At 38.8% G+C, this 20,032-nt stretch overlaps 1 protein-coding gene across 1 annotated transcript in view; it reads left to right on the top strand.

The window, feature by feature from the left end:
* TTC27 (tetratricopeptide repeat domain 27) overlaps positions 1 to 20,032 on the top strand; it is a 196,288-nt gene that overhangs the window by 128,602 nt on the left and 47,654 nt on the right. Inside the window, exon 13 of the mRNA XM_055253546.2 lies at positions 5,638 to 5,865. Coding sequence (XP_055109521.1) covers positions 5,638 to 5,865 — 228 coding nt within the window. The remainder of the gene's footprint in view (positions 1 to 5,637; positions 5,866 to 20,032) is intronic.

Below are 20,032 nucleotides of genomic sequence, written 5' to 3'. Positions count from 1 at the left end.
TTATTGTGTAGAGAAAAGCACATTTGCTGTATCAGTACCCTGCTTCCCATGTAATGATTTATTCCAGCAGAGATTATGTCCAGAACAGTACCTATAATCAGAGCCACCACTATGTTAAGTTTATCATAATCCATCACATTTTCCAGGACCCATTTTTGTTCTGCTCAGTTTAAATGAGTAGGTTAAACCACACACAAACACACACACGCACACACATACACACAAGTTTTTGATAATGACACCAACCTCTGATTTACTAGATATTCAGTGTTGCTTTGAGTTTACTCTTTTAATGAGAAGAGTATGTATGCTTCAGGGGCTTTTGCTTGGCCCTTTATACTATAGTAGCACTTACTAGAGGATCTGCTGGTTGTTCAATATATCGAATTCACTGTACATTCACAGTGAAGGGAAGAGAAGGGAACTAGAGTAATCACCACTAGATAGATTCAGGCCCAGATTACTGGGCCTACCATGGGAGGGACAGACTTTCATTAACCCAACCACTTATCATGATGATGTTCTGAGTCCCAAAGGGTTAACATTAAAAAGCTAATCCTAAGAAGATGGGGTATTTCTGTTTCCCCAGGATACAATTATTTGGCAAATATTTATGTTTACTTCTTTGGAAAATACTAGAGAAGAGCTGTGATATATCCTTGTTATGTTATTCCAGAGTCCTTCCTGAATGGTATTGGCTTCTTGTTTATTTTTATGTAAAAGGCTGTGAGCCTTTGAAGTGATTCAAAGATAGGAACTGGGCGAGAGACAATGTCTTAGCATGGAGACTCAGGCATCTGGTCTCCAAACCTAGAAATTTTTTTCTTTAATGTTATATATATCAAGTTTGAACTTCATCAGCTGCCCATCTAGTTTGGAACTGAAGTTTCAGGATCAGTCAGTCACTACTTAAGATCCATGCTAGTCCTAAATATCTAATTATCACTCTGGCCATGCTGATTGCAAATAACTATGCTCATCATGCTTCCAGGTTTAGTGCTATCAGCAAGTCTCTCCCACCCTGGGTTCTAACCACCCCCATTAAAATCAGGAAGTCCATTTCAACAAAAGGACCTCCAAGCTTTTCCCCAGCTTACACGGAACATCTACCATAGCACTTTTCAAAAATGCTGGTTCTCCTATTTAAAATGTAAAAGGAATATCCTCTGGGCCCTGTTGGGGACGTAGTTAGGGGTAGATGAGCAGGTTGCAAGTGATAAATTAACAACAGCCTTTTTGTTCTAAGTTATTGGATGACTTCCTGTACGTTACACAAAGGAATTTCTGGCATCTCAACTTTGTTTAGTTTTGGCCACATTTGAGTCCAGATTTTAGTCAAGCAGTTGAGCAAATAATTTAGAACCATCGCCAGCTGCTTGAGTTAGCACTGCAAATCAGAAATTTCTGATGAATGTCTTAATTTAGCCTGATTTAAATTATGATCCTTTTTCTCTCTAGTCTAGCATGGTTAGAATCTCTTTTACCATGTGGTCCGAAGGTTTTCCCCTGTAAATTAACAAAATCAACTGTTCTTTTTGCATGTTGGTTTATTTTTATGTCTGAAGGCAATGAGGGATGGAAGGGTACAGTCATTATGGTGTCTTTAAGCAAACTAACACTACTCTTATCAGATACACTCTGCTGGTATAGGAAACTTAGTAGATTTGGGGAATTTCTGTTATTTAAATCCTCCCAAATGTCTCCATTTAAATTCTTGGATCCTGCTCTTTCATAATCAGTGCCCTCTTCTGCTCCTGGCCTGGATGAAGTAACTAGTACTAGACTTACCCTCTTTCTTTAAACAATGGTTGCAGTTCCTATTGCTGTGTAACAAACCTACTCAAAACTTAGTGGTTTAAAACAACAGCAATCATTTGTTTCCCTCTTATGGTTTCTGTAGAACAGGAATTTAGGAAGGGTTTGACTGAGCAGTGGTCTGGCATCACTCATGTAGTTGCAATCAGTTGGTGGCAGGTCTGGGATACTTGGGGACTGGCTGGACAACTCTCTTCATCTAATCTCAGGGCCTCTCAGTGGGATTTCTCCACATGAATTAGCTTGGGCTTCTTCACAGCATGGTGACTGCAGGGAGTAGGACTACTTACCTGGCAGCTCAGGACTCCAAGCTAGGATTCCAAGAGAACCACACAGAAGCTGATTGGCCTGTTATGCCCCAGCTTTGAAAGTCACATAGTGTCACTTTTACCATAGTCCCAAGCCCACGCAAAGCAATCGCTAAAGAATAATAAAATGATATATAACTGAAAGCCAATAGAGAAATAAAATGGAAGACTAAAGCATACTCGATTAATCCAGTCAAATGCCTTAAATTTTTTTTTTTTTTTTGAGACAGAGTCTTTCTCTATCACCCAGGCTGGAGTGCAGTGGCTTGATCACAGGTCACTGCAACCTCCACCTCCCACTCTGCCTCCCAGGCTCAAGTGATTCTCCTGCCTCAGCCTCCTGAGTAGCTGGGATTACAGGCGTGTGCCACCACGCCCAGCTAATTTTTGTATCTTTAGTAGAGATGGGGTTTCACTATGGTGGCCAGGCTGGTCTTGAACTCTTGGCCTCAAGGAATCCGTCCACATTGGCCTCCCAAAGTGTTGGGATTACAGGCTTGAGCCACTGCTTCGAGCCCAAGTGCCGTAACATTCACATAGAACTAGTGAAACTGGGCTGGGCATGGTGGTTCACACCTGTAATCCCAGCACTCTGAGAGGCCGAGGTGGGCAGATCACTTAACGAGACCAACCTGGCCAACATGGCGAAACTCCCTCTCTACTAAAAAATACAAAAATTAGCTGGGCGTGGTAGTACATGCCTGTAATCCCAGCTACTTGGGAGGCTGAGGCTGGAGAATCGCTTGAACCCGGGAGGTGGAGGTTGCAGTGAGCAGGTCGTGCCTCTGCACTCCAGCCTAGGCGACAGAAGCAAGACTCCGTCTCAAAAATAAAAATAAAATAAAAAATAAAAATAAATAAAAAATAAAAGAACTAATAAAACTAAATTCATTCTACATTGTAATTCAGCTATCCTATAGGAGCAGTATCTACCTACCTTTGATTTTGGCTATACCAGGTTGGTAGCTACAGGGGAAAATAAATACTTTTAGATAATCATAGAAATTCCCTGGTTCTCTGACCTGGGGGATTTAAAACACTGAATGTCATTTGCTTTCTTTGAGCTGTATGGTGAACTTGGAAACAGCCAACTTACCTCACAGTTGTATTCCCTCATAATCTCCTGTCACTCGATATGCAAAACCGTGCATTAGGTAAGTGTCTTAGTTCTGTTACTACACATGATAACTTAAGTAATTCTTTCATCACAGGATATCATGGACTACCAGTGTTTCACCCCCTCATGATCACTGCATCCTCTCTGTCTTCAAACCCAACCAGATCAGATACCAATCACACATTTCCATTTGCCCCAGAAGTACATTGCCTGAAATCATTTCTGTACCCAGTTACTATAATGGTCATTGTTTAATTACAGACCACTACAGTACACTGCAACTGGCTAAAGCAGAAAGGAATTTATTAGGTGAATTGGCCTCCAGAATTTCTGGGGTGATGTGGGTACCATACCGTTGGTGTCAGGCTGTAAGAGAAATGCCTTCAATCACGTGGTAAGATGATTTCAGCAAAAATTCTGCTGCGGCTACAGTCTGTGGTTGAATACATCTCTTTATAGGTGACTACAGTTATATAGTTAGATACTTTAATAGCTATTGTATTATGTTTGAAGAGGGGAATTACATGGATTATATTCTAAAACTTTATGTTTATTTTGACTGTTTGGGACTTAAAAGTATTTTTTCTTAGAAACTGTTTTATAAATTCCAGTTTCACTTTCAGATTAGGTCTAAGAGCATACACAACCTGAACTATATCAGAATGCAGAGGAGCCAACATCCCAAGACACTTTTAGAAGCACAGTCTTCTTTTAAAAGAGTTCACAAAAATTAGACTGCTTAAGGAGTATAGATATGCCCAACCTAAAGAAAATCAAATATACAGACTTTCGGATTACCAACTGATATATGTTAGGGGCTTCAAAGTCTCATTTTAGCTGCTAAAGGATGGCTTTCCTGGATATGTACATCCATTTTGGCAATGGCTATCTTAGCGTCCTTGGCAGCACCACTGCTGTTTACGTGAAGGCGTGTGTATGAGGATGCAAAGTAGAGCTACTACTGTGCTTCTCGCTCTGTGTTGAAGTTTATCAGAAATGGGGTGGTGGACACGGCGGTGGGAGGGAGTTGAGGAGTGGTGGCAACAAGTACACAATTAGCCTGAGTGATGAGGTAGCTCCAAACTGTGGACATATGAGAATAATGCCAAAGTCTGTTCAATGTACTGAGGATGATTTTTAATTTCTAAAGTGAATGGGCTGTCTGGAATCAGATAGGTCTAGTATGAGCAAGTTTTATCTGTGAGGTAGGATGTAGTTTGATTAAGAGGTAGGTTTTAAGCAATGCCTATTAAGTTGTATGTAAATTTGTATACAATTTAATAGACATTGCTAAAAACCCATCCTTTATAAATTCCTCCGTGATCCCGGGCTCCCCAACCATACCATTTTGAAAAAGGAAAAACATGCTTTTCATTGCCTTTGGGTAGAGGTGAATGAAAGGTACTGCTCTAAAAAATGATCACAGTGGCCACACCTGGAGCAGGTAATGGGTCCCCCTGATATCATGAAGTAAACCTCTCTTCGGTGCCTTTCCTTGAGGACCCCAGAGGGCCAGTGAAGCAGTGTTCCCCTTTTATCGTTCCTTTCTTTTACTTGCACCTTAGAGGCATACCTCTTTTTATTGCACTTCACTTTATAGCACCTCACAGATACTGCGCCTTTTACAAATGGAAGGTTTGTGACAACCCTGTGTCAAACAAGTCTATCAGCACCATTTTTCCAGCCACATGTGCTTACTTCATATCTCTGTGTCAGCATTTTTTAGCAATTAAGCTGTGCACATTGTTTTTTTAGACAAAATGCTATTGCATACTTAATACACTACAGTATAGTGTAAAAACAACTTTTTTTTTTTGAGTCAGAGTTTCACTCTTGTTCTCCAGGCTGGAGTGCAATGATGCAATCTTGGCTCACTGCAACCTCCACCTCCTGGGTTCAAGCAATTTCTCCTGCCTCAGCCTCCCACCCAAGAAGTTGGGATTACAGGCAGGCACCCGCCACCACGCCCGGCTAATTTTTGTATTTTTAGTAGAGACGGGGTTTCACCATGTTGGCCAGGCTGGTCTTGAACTCCTGACCTCAGGCGATCCACCTGCCTCAGCTTCCCAAAGTGCTGGGATTCCAGGCGTGAGCCACCACTTCCGGCCAAAAACAACTTTTATGTATGCTAGAAACCAAAAACTTTGTGACTTGGTTTATTGCAATATTCACTTTATTGCAGTGGTCTGGAACCAAACCCGCAATATCTCTGAGGTATGCCTGTATTTATTTTGTATTGGTCCTCTTACTCAACCTGTGTCCTTGATGTGTGAAATAAGAAATCTCAAATGTTGAAAATAAAAATTTGGATTATGTGAGATTAAAGATATATATGTGCTAAAAAAAAAATAGCAGTTAGTCACTTTTAAGCAATTTCATTATTTCTATTGTTTCTAGGCAGAAGAAATCCTTAGACAAGAGCTGGAGAAAAAAGAAACGCCAAGTTTGTACTGCTTGCTTGGAGATGTCCTTGGAGACCATTCTTGCTATGACAAGGCCTGGGAGTTGTCCCGGTACCACAGTGCTCGTGCGCAGCGCTCCAAAGCCCTCCTTCATCTTCGGAACAAGGAGTTTCAAGAGTGTGTAGAGTGCTTCGAACGCTCGGTTAAGATTAATCCCATGCAGGTTAGACAACTCATAACCCCCTGCTGCTCTCAGTGCTTGTGCTGTTCTTTGGATTTGATCTTACAGAATGAGTACCCATTTTCTAACCTGATAACTGGTGAGTTTGTTTTTGACAGCTAAGAACTTAGTCTCTAATAGACTTTTTACTTGTTGCAAACTTGCTTGTTGCAAAAAGTGGATAGGTAGGTTTTTTTAATTCACTTTCTATGACTTTAACTTTGTTTCATTTTGTTACTTTTTTCCCTTATCTATCCTTAACTGACATACAACTATTAAAATTAGGTACAATTTTGAGCAAATATGTTGGGAAGAAAATGAACAAGAGCCAAAATTGCAGACAGCATAGGACTTTGCAAGTATTTGCTGAAATCAGTAATGAAAGAAAAACCTTTATATAAATAGGATAGCATATAGAATGGATTCTTGATCATTTTAAGAAAAACATGTATTTATATACACACAAATAAATTTAAATGTTTAAAAGTTTTTAAAGGTTTGAAAAAATAATAGATCTTTAAACTAAGTGACATGATAAATCCATAGGAGTGGACCTAATTTTGAGGGAAAAGAGATTAACCTTATTTTGTACTTAATGATATTCAGTTATCAGAATGTTTTATTATTAGAAATGGTCATTTTTTCTACCGAACTTTATTTATAACTGCCTTCCCATTTCACCAATCAAAGGCATGTATAACTGTCAATCATGGCTCTTGAAAAACATGCACACTGATTTGGTGTAATCACCAGTTAAAATACTAACTTATAATTAGTGACTGATGTTCACCAAGCACTTAACTATGAGCCAGGTAACTCATTAAGCATTTTGCTAGTATTCGAATCCAGATGGTCTGATTCCAGAGCCTACACTGTCTTTTTTTCTTTAATTGTGGTAAAAAAAACATAGAAAAATTACCATCTTAACCATTTTTAAAAGTACAGTTCGGGGCCAGGCATGGTGGCTTACATCTATAATCCCAGCACTTTGGGAGGCAGAGGGATCACTTGAGCTCTGGAGTTTGAGACCAGCCTGGGCAACATAGTGAGACCTCATCTCTGAAAAAAATATATAAATAAAATTAAATGAAAGTACAGTTCAGTAGTGTTAAGTACATTCCCATTGTTGGGCAACGAATCTCCAGAACTTTCTCATCCTGTAAAACCAAAACTCTATACTCATTAAACAACTCCCTATTTCCCCTTCGTTCCCCATCTTGGCACCTGCAACCACCATTTACTTTCTGTCTTATGATTTTAACTGGCTAACTGTCTTACGATTTTTACTAGGTAACCTGTAAAAGTGAAATCATACAATATTTTTCCTTTTGTGACCGGCTTATTTCACTTAGCATAATGTCCTGAAGGTTCCTTCATGTTGTAGCATGTGTCAGAACCTCCTGCCTTTTTAAGGCTGAATTATTCCATTCTATGTACATACTTCTTTTTGTTTACCCATTCATCTGTTGATGGATACTTGGCTTGCTTCCACCTCTTGACTGTTGTGAGTAGTGCTGCTGTGAACATGGGTGTGCAGAAATTGTCATTTTTGAACTGGATAACTGAGGGAATGCCTTTTACATTGAAAAAATCAGAAGTGCATTTTTTTATGACAGATTGAGCTAATTGCTTACTTTCTGTACTCTGGATGGTGAATATAATTAGAAATTTCCAAATCAGGTAAAAAGCCTGGAGAAGAGAGTAGGACAGGTGTAAGTACAGAACATCAGCAGAAACTAATGGGTGTATTTGACAATAAGGATGCTTAGAGTATACTAAGGAATTGGTTTTTGTTGACAGTTTGCTCTAACTCAGTGGTTGTCAACTGGGGATGAGTTTGTCCCCCAGACGACATTTGGCAACTTATGTAGTCATTTTTGGTTTTGACAATGGGGACGTGTGGGGATATGCTACTGATATCTAGTGAGTAAAGACCAGGGATGCTGCTAAACATCCCATAATACACAGCACAGCCCCCTAAAATAAAAATTATCTGGCCTATCATGTCACTAGTGCCATGGTTGAGAAACCCTCCTCTAACCTGATTATCACTCTGTTTTTTTTGTGTGTGGGAGGGGGTTGGTTTTTGGTTTTTGGTAAAAGGGAGAACTCAATATTGTTTTTAAAATTTTACTTTTCTGAAAAACTGTGTCATATCCTTGCATATCTTGGAAGCTTCTGCCTAAAGTTTACCCTAACTGCAATTGCCTTATGGGTTGGGTAAGTGAGTTCCCTCCCTTAGCCTGCCACAATCTCAGTTAAATCAGTGCCAGGTACCTCACAGACATGAATTGTTCTCTGCAGCGCACAGTCTGTTCTCAACACATTAGCATTATCCTTTTCCTTCAGCCTCACTGGCAGCTCCTTCTCAGGCTCCCTTGCTGGTTCCTAGGGGTGCCCTAAAGGCTTAGTCCTTGGACCTTGTCTTTGTCTGCACTTACTTCCTTGATTTCATCTAGTGCTGGAGCTTTAAGTTCCAACTATACACTGACAACTTCCCAGATTTTATTTTCACTCCTGTCTTCTCCCCTGAACTCCACGCCAGTACTTAACTGCTTACCCGCTCTCCCCATTCCTCACTCCAACCTAACATTTCCAGTATCAGAAGTGTTCTCCCCATTCCTAATCCCTCTTCCTCCCAAGCTTATTCTCATCCCTATAAATAACAACCCCATCCAACCTTGGAGTCATGCTTAATTCCTCTTACCCTTATACCCCACATCTAATCGATCAGCAAGTCCTAGCAGGTCTGCCTTCAAAATATGTCCAGAATCAGACTGCTTCTTACCACCTCCTGTCATCCTGGTCCAAATCCCCATTGTCTTGCACCTGATTAATTATGTTACCTCCTTATTGGTCTTCCTGCCTTTCTCCTTGCCCATCTGCCTATTCTCAAAGGACATCTACATTTATCTTTCAAACTCAGGTCAGATATGGTAATACCCAGTCTCTTAATGGCTCTCAAGATTTCCCCCAGCATCTAGCTCCTGGCACTTCTTCCTCCTTCCTCCAATTCTCCCCTTTTCTCACCCCACATTGCCCTCTTTGTTCTCTGAATATGCCGGGCACATTCCTGCCTCAGGGTCTTCCTCTTGCTCTTTCTCTGCCTGGAATGTCCTTCTTCCAGATATCTCATTCAAGTCTGCTCGAAGGTCACTTTCTCAGAGGGGCCTTCCACGATCGTTCTATTTAAAATCATACCCCTACCTTATACTCCTAATTTTCCTTCCCTGCTTTATTTTTTTCCATAGCACTTACATACGTATAGCTTACTTTTTAAAAGAGTTCTGTTTTGTCTTCGCTAGAATGCAAGGCCTATAAAAGTGCCTTGTACATATCAGATATTCAATTAATATTTGTTAAATGGGTGAATAAATAGTATCTTCAACTACTTTTTTTCATTCAAATATATACTAATTGTCTGCCCTGCACATAGCACTGAGCCAAAGAATGAAGACATAGCAGCAGGTCAGCAGATAGTCCCATTTGTACCATGGAAATCTAGTGAAGCAAACACAGACAGAACTAGCTAACAATATGATGCATCAAAGAAATACCTAGCAATTTATATGTAAAGCACCAGTTATATAGAGGCCAGAGGGAACATTTCTACTTTTGGTAGACAATGAAGAGAGGATGTTGGAGTTGGCTTTGAAAGACAGGTAGGACTTGAATAGGCAAAGGAAGGGCAGTGGTGGGGGTATTCTAGGCAGGTGAAGAGTATGAGCAAAGCTCTAGAAACAGAGAGAAGTGTGTGTGTGTGTGTGTGTGTGTGTGTGTGTGTGTGTTGTGGGAAGTGGGAACAGAGGTTTGGTGAAGAGGTTAGTTTTTTAGGGTAGAAGGAAGTAGGGCAGTTATAGTGGGAAACCTAGACTGGAGCCAGGTTGTGAAACGTCTTCAATGTGAGGCTAAACCGTTGGGTTTTTTATTTGACAGATAGCCATTAAAGGGTTGATTTCTTTGGAGCTTTGTTTTAAATGAAGGATTGTGGTGTATAAAGAGGCAATTCAGGAATATTGTTTTGGCAACACTGGCTGTAGGAGATTCTAGATGGAGGCTGAGTTAAGAGACTGTAGCAATAGTTTAGTTTTTTGGCTTTTTTTTTTTTTTTTTGAGATGGAGTCTCACTCTGTCGCCTAGGCTGGAGTGCAGTGGCACGATCTCGGCTTCTCAGCTCACTGCAACGTCTGCCTCCCAGGTTCAAGCGATTCTCCTGCCTCAGCCTCCCAAGTAGCTGGGATTACAGGCACATGCCACCATACCCAGCTAATTTTTGTATTTTTAGTAGAGACGGGGTTTCACCATGTTGGTCAGGCTGGTCTTAAACTCCTGACCTTGTGATCCGCCTGCCTCGGCCTCCCGAAGTGCTGGGATTACAGGTGTGAGCCACCGCGCCCGGCCCAATAGCCATGGCAATTCTCAGTGTGAGAGGGTTAATAGGAAGTAAGGGATGAAGTGAGGGAAGTCACAGGGGAGAACTTGACAGGGCTTGCTGGTCTCATTATATAATTTAGAATTAATTATTTACATAGACAAAGAAATGACAATTGCTCAAAGCAGAGTCACAGTATAAACAGATGTTATGTGAGAATATTTTGGAGCTTCTCATATGGATCCAATTCAGGCGGGTGGTAAACCATGCCAAAATATGCAGGCATTGGATGTTGTAATTGTACAGAACTACTACAAGATGCAAACTTGAACACTATAGACTCATTTTAACTTGTGAACCAAGTTTGAACTGTCTGGAGGGAGAACGCCTATATGCTATGTGGTCTCCTTTAAGACCTGCAATAAAGGGAAAATAGAAAAATGAAATTAAAAAAAATTCTATCCTCTTTTTTAGACATATCCAAAGAAATAGGTTAAATAACAAAATTTAGGCAAACCAAAAGTGGTATTTGAATGGCTTCTGCACGTCGTAATAACTTTCTGAAGTCAAATTGGTATAAGAATAGTTGTATCTGGAAAGGGTTGGGGGAAAAAAAGGCTATTGTCCATCTTTTAGATTTAAGCGCATTTTAAAGTGAGAGCTTAAATAAAAACAAAGAACTTCTATAAAGTGAGTGAGAGCTCAAGTTTAAAAAATGAGAGCTCCTATACAAAGTAGAGGGGTTTGGTCTTATATCAGGGATGGGATGCAAAACTAAATACATTGTCTATGGTGCATTCATTAGAGAACCAAAAGACGTGTACCACTTATATTTACGCTTTGGAGATTGCTAGCTATTCACTTATACCTACTTGTTTCATTTTTGCAAGTGACTTCTGAAACTACTTAAATTCAACCTTAGACTTCTGAGGTTTGTGGAATAGTGAAAGCTGAAGAAAGTGGGAGGGAAATCTGACCAAATCTCCCAGGCACAATTTCCCAGGCAGAAGCTAGAATTAAAATATATATTCTTATTCCTATTCTTAGGCAGTTATTATTCCTGTTACACTCTACTTTTATGCAAAAACGTAAACACCAAAGAAATTACTCAGCTATCAAACCAGTGTGTTTAGCACTGAAAAAGAGAAATATTATGTCCTATCAGTTTTTCCATCTCCCACTTAACACACATACAGTTTTCCTTTACTTTTGTCAGTCTCTTCTACCTTTTTAAAAATTTATTTTCCTTAACCTCCTCCTCAGTCAACCAGTCACTCGCCTTTGTGAGATTGTATGATACTGTGGACAGTATATGTACAAGCATACCACAGAGATACTGTAGATTCAGTTCCAGGCCAGCGCAGGAAAGCGAATATTGTAATAAAGCAAGTCATGCGAATTTTTTGGTTTCCCACCCACATAAAGGTTGAGTTTATGCTGTAGTCTATTAAGTGTGCAATACCATTATGTCTAAAAGAAAAAAAACCCTACATACCTTAATTTAAACCTACTTTATTGCCAAAAAAAAAATCCTAATGATTATCTGAGCCTTCAGTGAGTTATCTTTTTGCTGGTGGAAGGTCTTGTCTCAGCGTTGGTGGCTGCTGACTGATGAGTGTGATGGTTACTGAAGGCTGGAGTAGCTGTGGCAATTCCTTAAAATAAGACAACAGTGAAGTTTGCTGCGTAGATGGACTCTTCCTTTCATGCCGGATTTCTCTGTAGCATACAGTGGTGTTTGATAGCTCTTTAGCCACAGCAGAACTTCTTTCAAAATTGGAGTCAGTCTTCTCTAACCCTGCTGCTACTTCATCTATCAAGTTGATGTAATATTCTAAATCCTTGTCATTTCAACAATGTTTACAACATCTTCACGAGGAACAAATTCCATCTCAAGAAACCACTTTCTTTATTCATGCATAAGAGGCAACTTCTCATTTCTTCAAGTTTTATCATGAGATTATGGCAATTCAGCCACATCTTCAGGCTCCCTTCTAATTATAGTTCTCTATTTCTGCCACCCGTGTAGTGACTGCCTCCACTGAAATCTCGAACCCTTAAAAGTCATCCATGAAAGTTGGAATCAGCTTCTTCCAAACTCCTATTAATGTTGATGTTTTGACCTCCTCCCATGAATCAGGAATGTTCTTACTGGTGAACATCAGAATGGTGAATCCTTTCCAGAAGATTTTCAATTTGCTTGGCCCAGATCCATCAGAGGAATCACTATGTATGGCAGCTATATACCCTTATGAAATGTATTTCTCAAATAATAAAACTTGAAAGTCTAAATTACTCCTTGTTCCATGGGCTGCAGAGTGGTTGTTGTGTTAGCAAGCATGAAAACATGAATCTCCTTGTACATCTTCATCAGAGCTCTTGTGTGACCAGGTGCTATGTCAATGATCAGTAATATTTTGAAAGGAATCTTTTTTTTTTTTTTTTTAAGGAGTAAGTCTCCACAATGGCCTTGAAATATTCAGTAAACCATGCTGTAAACAGAAGTATTGTCTTCTGGGCTTCATTGTTCCACCTACAGTCCTCAGGCAGAGTAGGTTTAGCCTAATTCTTTAGGGCTGTGGGATTTTCGGGTGGTGAATGAGCATTGGCTTCAGCCTAAAGTCACCAGGTGTATTAGCCCCTAATAGGAGAGTCAGCCTGTCCTTTGAAGTCAGGCATTGACTTCTCTCTAGCTATGAAAGTCCTAGATGACATTTTCTTCTAAAAGAAGGTTGTTTTGTCTTCCTAGAAAATCTGTTTAGTGTAGCCACCTTCATCAATGGTCTTAGCCAGATCTTCTGGATAACTTGCTGCAGTTTCTCCATCAGTACTTGCTGTTTCATTGTGCACTTTTATGTTATGGGGATGGCTTCTTTCCTTAAACCTCATGAACCATCTCTACTAGATTCAAACTTTCTTCTGCAGCTTCTCCACCTTTCTCAGCCTTCACAGAATTGAAGAGAGTTAGGGCCTAGCTCTGAATTAGGCTTTGACTGAAGAGAATGTTATGGCTGGTTTGATCTATCTAGACCACTCAGACTGTCTCCGTATCAGCAATAAGGCCATTTTACTTTCTTATCACTTGCGTATTCCCTGGAGGAGCACTTTTAATTTCCTTCAAGAGCTTTTCCTTTGCATTCATAACTTGGTTAACAGTTTGGTACAGGAGGCCCAGCTTTCGGCCTATCTCAGCTTTCGACATGCCTTTCTCACTAAACTTAATCATTTCTAGCTTTCTTTTCAATTGATATGTTGTAATTATACATATTTATGGAGTACAATTTTCTGTTTCAATACAGGTATATGTTGTATTATGATCAAATCAGGGTATTTAGCATGATGATCACCTTATACATTTATCATTTCTTTTTGGTAAGGACATTCAAAGGCCTCTCTTCTAGTTCTTTTGTGATCCACAGTCCCTAATCATTTCTAGCTTTTGATTTAAAGTAGGGTATGTGTGACTCTTCCTTTTACTTGAACACTGAGAAGCACTGTAGGGTTATTAATTGTCTAATTTCAATATTGTTGTGTCTCAGGGAAGCGGGAGGCCTGAGGAGAGGGAGAAGATAGGAGAGTAGCTGGTCAGTGGAGCAGTCAGAACATACACAGCATTTATCAGTTAAGTTCACTGTCCTATATGTGTGCAGTTTGTGGTGCCCCCAAACAATTGCAGTAGTAGCATCAAAGATAACGGTTTGCAGATCACCATAACAAATGTAATAATAATGAAAAGGTTCGAAATATTGTGAGAGTTACCAAAATGTGACAGAAACACGAAGTAAGCACACAGTGTTGGAAAAATGGCTGATGTTGTTTTACTTGTATTTCCCTACTTCACCTCATATTGCTTTATTATTTATTTATTTATTTATATATTTATTTTTGCAACAGGGTCTCACTCTGTCACTCAGGCTGGAGTGCAGTGGTGTGATCTCTGCTCACTGCAGCCTTCATCTCCCGAGTTCAAGCAATCCTGCTGCCTCAGCCACCTGAGAAGCTGGGACTATAGGCATGCACCACCACGACCGGCTAATTTTTATATTTTCTGTAGAGACAAAGTTTCATTATGTTACTCAGGCTTGTTTTGAACTCCTGGCCTCAAGCGATCTGCCCCCCTTGACCTTCTGAAGTGTTGGGATTATAGGCGTGAGCCACCATCCCTGGCTTCATATCATTTTAAAGCAAATCCCATACCTCAAATCGTTTCATTAAAAAAAATTTGAGTATATTTTTCTAAGAAATAGGGAATTTTTTAAAGCTGTAATACCATTGCACTTAAACATCAGTAATAATTTGTAAGAACCTTTTGATTGAGTTTCTGATTTTGATTGAATAAATTTATATCCTTTACTAGAACAGACTGTAATAGAGGCCTGTAATTTAGCAGCATCTAAATCTGGTGAAACATTACAAAAAAATACAATAAATAGAGACAGCATATTTGATACATTTTGTCTTGTTAAAAATATTTGTTGAAGAAAAGTACCCTAAATGGAAGCCAAAAGATACTAAGCGAATATTTATAAGTTTTAATATTAACAAAGCTAGAATTAAGAATATGTTCTATTTAGCAGAAGTTGCTCTGAGCTTACCAGATACATCAGTATACTTCGAAATAATATTTTCAATTAAAATTATTGTGTCCCCTAGAGAAGAGTCAATAAAAGCTTTCAACAATTTTAAATGTATAAACAATGAATCTGACAATTAACAATAAAGAACAACTTTGAAGTAGCAGGTAATCTTAGGAAAAAATAAAAAATACTAAGATCATATTGAAAAAATATATTCATTAGTAAAATATCAATGACATGGTATTAGCATAAAATATGACTAAAACACTGATGAAACCATATGAATGTCTACTCAGAATAATTAATTCTAATTCTGTAGTAGATTATGGAAATATACAAAATTGTAATTGTACAGCTTGATTAATGCTCCTTTATTATTTTTTAATGTTCACATAATTAGCAATAAAATTTTTTTACTTTAATATAGTTTTATTTTTCAATAATTTTGTTTTTGAAAATAATTTTTGAATAGAATCATCTTGTAAGTCCCCAGATGGAGTAAAACCAATTTATTGATCAACAGTTTGTTGGTTGATAAATATGTTTATTTAAACCATATAATTTAAATTATTTTCTTTAGTGCTCTGGTTCACTTTCAAACGTGTTGCAGTTTGTACATTATATTATGTGGTTGCCTAACTAAGCATTATCAAGTACTTGTATATCAGATATGGATGTGGTTATGAATTGTGCTATGTCAACCTATCAACAGAGAACAGAGAGTTTCTGCCAGGAAATGATAATGGACAGAACTAGTTTCCAAAGGGCCTTAAATGCCCTGTATCAAGATTATCTAACCCTGTAGATGTGGGAGCCTATTGTGGTTTTGAACTAAAAAGTAACATCACAAAAGTGGTATTATGGGAAGTTTAAATAAGGAATGAATATCATGGGTGAGTTATCAGTGGCTTGAGTGGTAAGCATGGAAAAGATAGAATGACTGAAGCCTCATTACAGAGGAAATTTTCTGGGACTTACACATTGGGCTGGCAGTATTGAGGGAGACGTTGGAATCAGAGAGGAGGCCAGTTTTCTCAACTGTCTGATTAAAAAGGAAAATGTCTCTATTGATAGCCATAGGGAATTTAGGAGGAAGGGAAAATATCTTTTGCCAGCAAGGTGATGTGGTTTTGGATGTTGAATATGAGGAGATGGTGCTGTATTGTAGCAGAGATGGTTGCTAGTCCGTTGGAGATAAAAGCCCTAGTGAAGCCCAACAGTGAGGCCTGAGCATGCAGATGGGGCTTTTCTCTGGAAGTTACTTGAAGCCATGAAAGTGAGTTCTTCATGGAAAACTGTGTTGGAAGAGAATAACAGGCAATGTCCTGAGCTTTGGGCATCTCCTGCAGTTGGAAGAAGATAGGAGAAATGGCACCGGTGAAGTAGGACTCAGAGTACATCGGAGTCTTGGTCAGAGGGATAGAAGGAAACCCCAGCAAGGGGTTCATGGCACCTAAAACAAGAGCATATGTCAGTGAGTTATGTCACATGTAGTGATAAAGTCCAGAGGGCTATGAAGAGGTCACTGGATTTTGAGCTCACTAATGACATTTAAAAACAGATTCAGGAGATTAAAGGGTGAGTGATAGATGAAGAAATGGAGATACAATCTATAGACTGTTCATTTTAGGAGCACATCGGAGAGATGACAGACAAATGTAGAGTGTTGTACTCAGAGGGACAGAAAAGTCAGGTGAAACATTTCAAGATACTGGAGACCTTTACATGGAGGAAGGCAGAAATGAAAGACTCCAGTGGATAAAGGAGAGATAGAATGTTGTAAGGAGCGAGGGGGAGATAAATAGGGAATATCATTCTAGGGGAGAGTGGAATGAGGAGAAGAGATGAAGGTATTAGCTTTGGAAATAAGGAGTAGTATTAAAAATGAGACTGGAAAATGAGAACATTAACATTATAATAGCTATTTCTATTCATTAAGCATCTATATTCTAAGCTCTTATGTAAGTATGAACTCTTTGTGAACCATTGAGGTATTGAGGGGGATACAGGAGAATTGTGTTAAGACACAGACTCCTGCCCTCCAGGGGTTTATGTAGGTTAAATGGAGAGAGGAGGCATGAATAGCATTATGTGTAGCCAAGGAGTTGAGTAAATAGGCAACATGCTTTGGGTGCCTGGCAATGCTTTTGGGTGGCCTTGTAAATAAGGATGTGAATGGTCAGAAAAAGCCTGATGGAAGTGAATATTGGTGTGAACTACCAGGAATGGTTGGGATTTGGATAGGTGGAAAAAATTGAGAAAATATGTTTCAAGGAAGGAGACTAGCAGATGTAAAAACCAACCCTGCAGAGAGCAGTTTCTTGGTAACTATCAGTTTTGATGGTTTATATTTTATTCAGTTATAATAATGAGAATAGCAACTAATGCTGAGTATTTACTCAGTGCCAGGTACTGTTCTAGAAGCATTTTCCATATATTTTTAATTCTCTGCAGTCACTGAGGTACTTATTGTTTTTATCCTACTTTCATAAATGAAGAAATAGAGGGTTAAGTAATTTGTATTAGATTTTACAGTTTATGAGGGATGGAGCTGGGATTTCAACCTGAGCTTTCTGATTCCAGAGCTCTTGCTGTTAACCTCTTCACAATTTTGCCCTCGAGGATATCATAGTATGCTAGGAAGTAATGGCAGATTTGGTTGAGGTCAAGTTATAAAAAGCCCTGAATACCAGGCTGTCAGGTTTGAACTTTTTTCATCCTTTAATGAAGAGCCATCGGGGCTTTCATCAGAAGCAAAGTGAGGTTGTAAGATTGATGTTTTGGAACCATCCAGCACATGTTAGTGAGTGACTCTCTTTAAGACCAGGGATTTAACTGAGCCGACCTTTCCAAGGCCATTGTTATACATAAGACCAGACTTCTACGATATAGTACTCTGACATTTTAATCATCTTGGTGGTTTGTACATGCTGCTCTTCCTTGATTTAACTTTTTCTTTCATTTTAGCTTTTGAAAGGATAAAATATTTTTATTTGAAATGGATTTATATCGTTTCTGTTTTGAACTTATGTTATTTTTGGTGGGAAGACTCCAGGACGTTGGAACTCACATTCCAATAGGGAGGACAGGATGAACATGTGTGAATAATATGTACAGAAAAAAAGACATTCTTTCCTTTTTATTTTTCCCTTCTAATATTGGTAAGCAGTACAGAATGAAAGTCTTAAGGTGTAACTTGCATAACTGCCAAGAAATGTGAGTACTGTGATAACATCTGGGCTGTAGCTGTGACTGATGCATAGTGGGGAGGCCGAAAGCTTTGCTACCATAGACCTGATTCTGAATTCTGGTAATCCCGAGGAAGATAACAAAGGCAGATCTCTTCATCTTTCTGAGCTTTTGAATAATGGAATTTATAATCTCTACCTGGATTTGCTGCTGAGAAAATTAGAGCCAATATATGTTAGGTGTCTAACATATTTCCTGGCCCATAGTAAGTTCACAATAATAGATGTTACATAGTCGTTCTTTTCTTTTCTGCCTGTCGCACTGCAGAAAAACCATTGTTGCCCCGTTATCTGTAGCCTAAAATTAGGGAGATATATCTAATAGGAGAATCTCACATGCAGATGACATATAAACACCTGTGTTACTTTGCATTGTGAATTATTTGAAAAGACTCGGCAAATATAAAGACCAGTGGTAACCAAATCTAGGACAAGAATTAAGAGAAGGGCATTCAGTAATTAATAGCCTATAGTAAAAGAAAAAGTATGTATAAAATTTAGTTGATCCTTTAGTTTAAGGGAAGACACTGAAATAGAAGAAATTATTCCTTTGGAGAGATCAGGAAGCTGTCAGGTTAAGATTTATATTTCCTCATGGAAGGAGAACTTAGAATTTAGTAAATGAGAAACTTGGCTATGAAAGAGTTGGCGGTGCACATTAGGAAAAAAATGAGCATCAATCATCACTTTAGGAAAAGCTACTATCAGACACCATTGATGTCACTCTTGGATTTCACTTCGGTCATTTCCTGTTTAATGATACCATATTCAACAACTCATCTGTGTTTGGGGTCGCAGAAATGAGGCAGGGGTACAGAAAGAGTGGAGAGTGTGGTGTGGCTTTAGGATTAGATTATTCTACATTAACCTTTATTATATGTGACAGAAAAATTCAAAACAGTTGATCGTATGAGGGAAATTAGCCAAAAGTGTGAATACTGATTATCGATGATGTGGAAACTTTCAGGAGGAAGGGAGTTTGAATAGTAGGCTCGTAAGTGGTACCCATTGCAGATGTGTCTTAAATACCCTTGTAAAAATTAACTTTTTAATTATAAAAGTTATCTATGCCAATTGTCTAGTAGTGCTTAGTCTTTGCTAGCCCTCAGGGTAGCAAACTTTAATTTTTATTTTAATTATTAAGGTTTAATAAGTGTTACAGTCACTGTCTTCAGCACACATATTTCATACTTGGGTTGAGAAACCATTGTGTGGCTTTAAGCCAGTTATTTCCTTTATAAGCATCATTTTCCTCTAGATCTCTTTTGAATTGATTTCTAAGGTCTCTAATTGAATTGATTCCCTCTAGTTCTTCAAACCTGCTAATTCTAAATACCAGACGATCCCTGACTTACGATAGTTCCACTTAATAACTTTTTGACTTTATGGTGGTGCAAAAATGATACACTTTCAGTAGAAACTATGCTTAGAGTACCCATACATCTATTCTGTTGATAACTTTCAGTATAGTAGTCAATAAATTCCATGAGATACTCCACACTTTAAAAAACATAAAATAGGCTTTGTGCAAGATGATTTTCTCCGTCTGTAGTCTAATGTAAGCGTTCTGAGCATGTTTAAGGTATGCTAGGTGAAGCTATTAGGTTCAGCAGATCAAGTGAATTTAATGCATTTTTGACTTAATAATATTTTCAACTTATGATGCATTTATCAGGACATAACCCTATAAAACTGAAGTGCTTCTGTATTCCATTCTATTGTCAATGTCTTTATTTTGCCACTAGATGGCAATAATGTACCTTCGAACCCAGTCCCCTCTGGGTTTTCAGAATCTGGGGCATCTGAAGAACTCAGGAATTTTAGCCTAGTCCACCCCTGCTTATTTCACACTTGGGGAACTGAGACTGGCAGGTTAAGTGACATAGCCAGGGTCGTAACAGTTACTCAGAGCCACTTGAATCCCAGTCATCTTTCTCTATCACCCTCTAGGGGGCTTTGTGAGGGAAATTCAG

Source organism: Symphalangus syndactylus, chromosome 18, assembly GCF_028878055.3.
Source record: "Symphalangus syndactylus isolate Jambi chromosome 18, NHGRI_mSymSyn1-v2.1_pri, whole genome shotgun sequence".
In the NCBI taxonomy this organism is placed as follows: domain Eukaryota; kingdom Metazoa; phylum Chordata; class Mammalia; order Primates; family Hylobatidae; genus Symphalangus; species Symphalangus syndactylus.
Note: the sequence above shows the minus strand (reverse complement) of the source record. Positions and strands in the feature narration are given on the sequence as shown.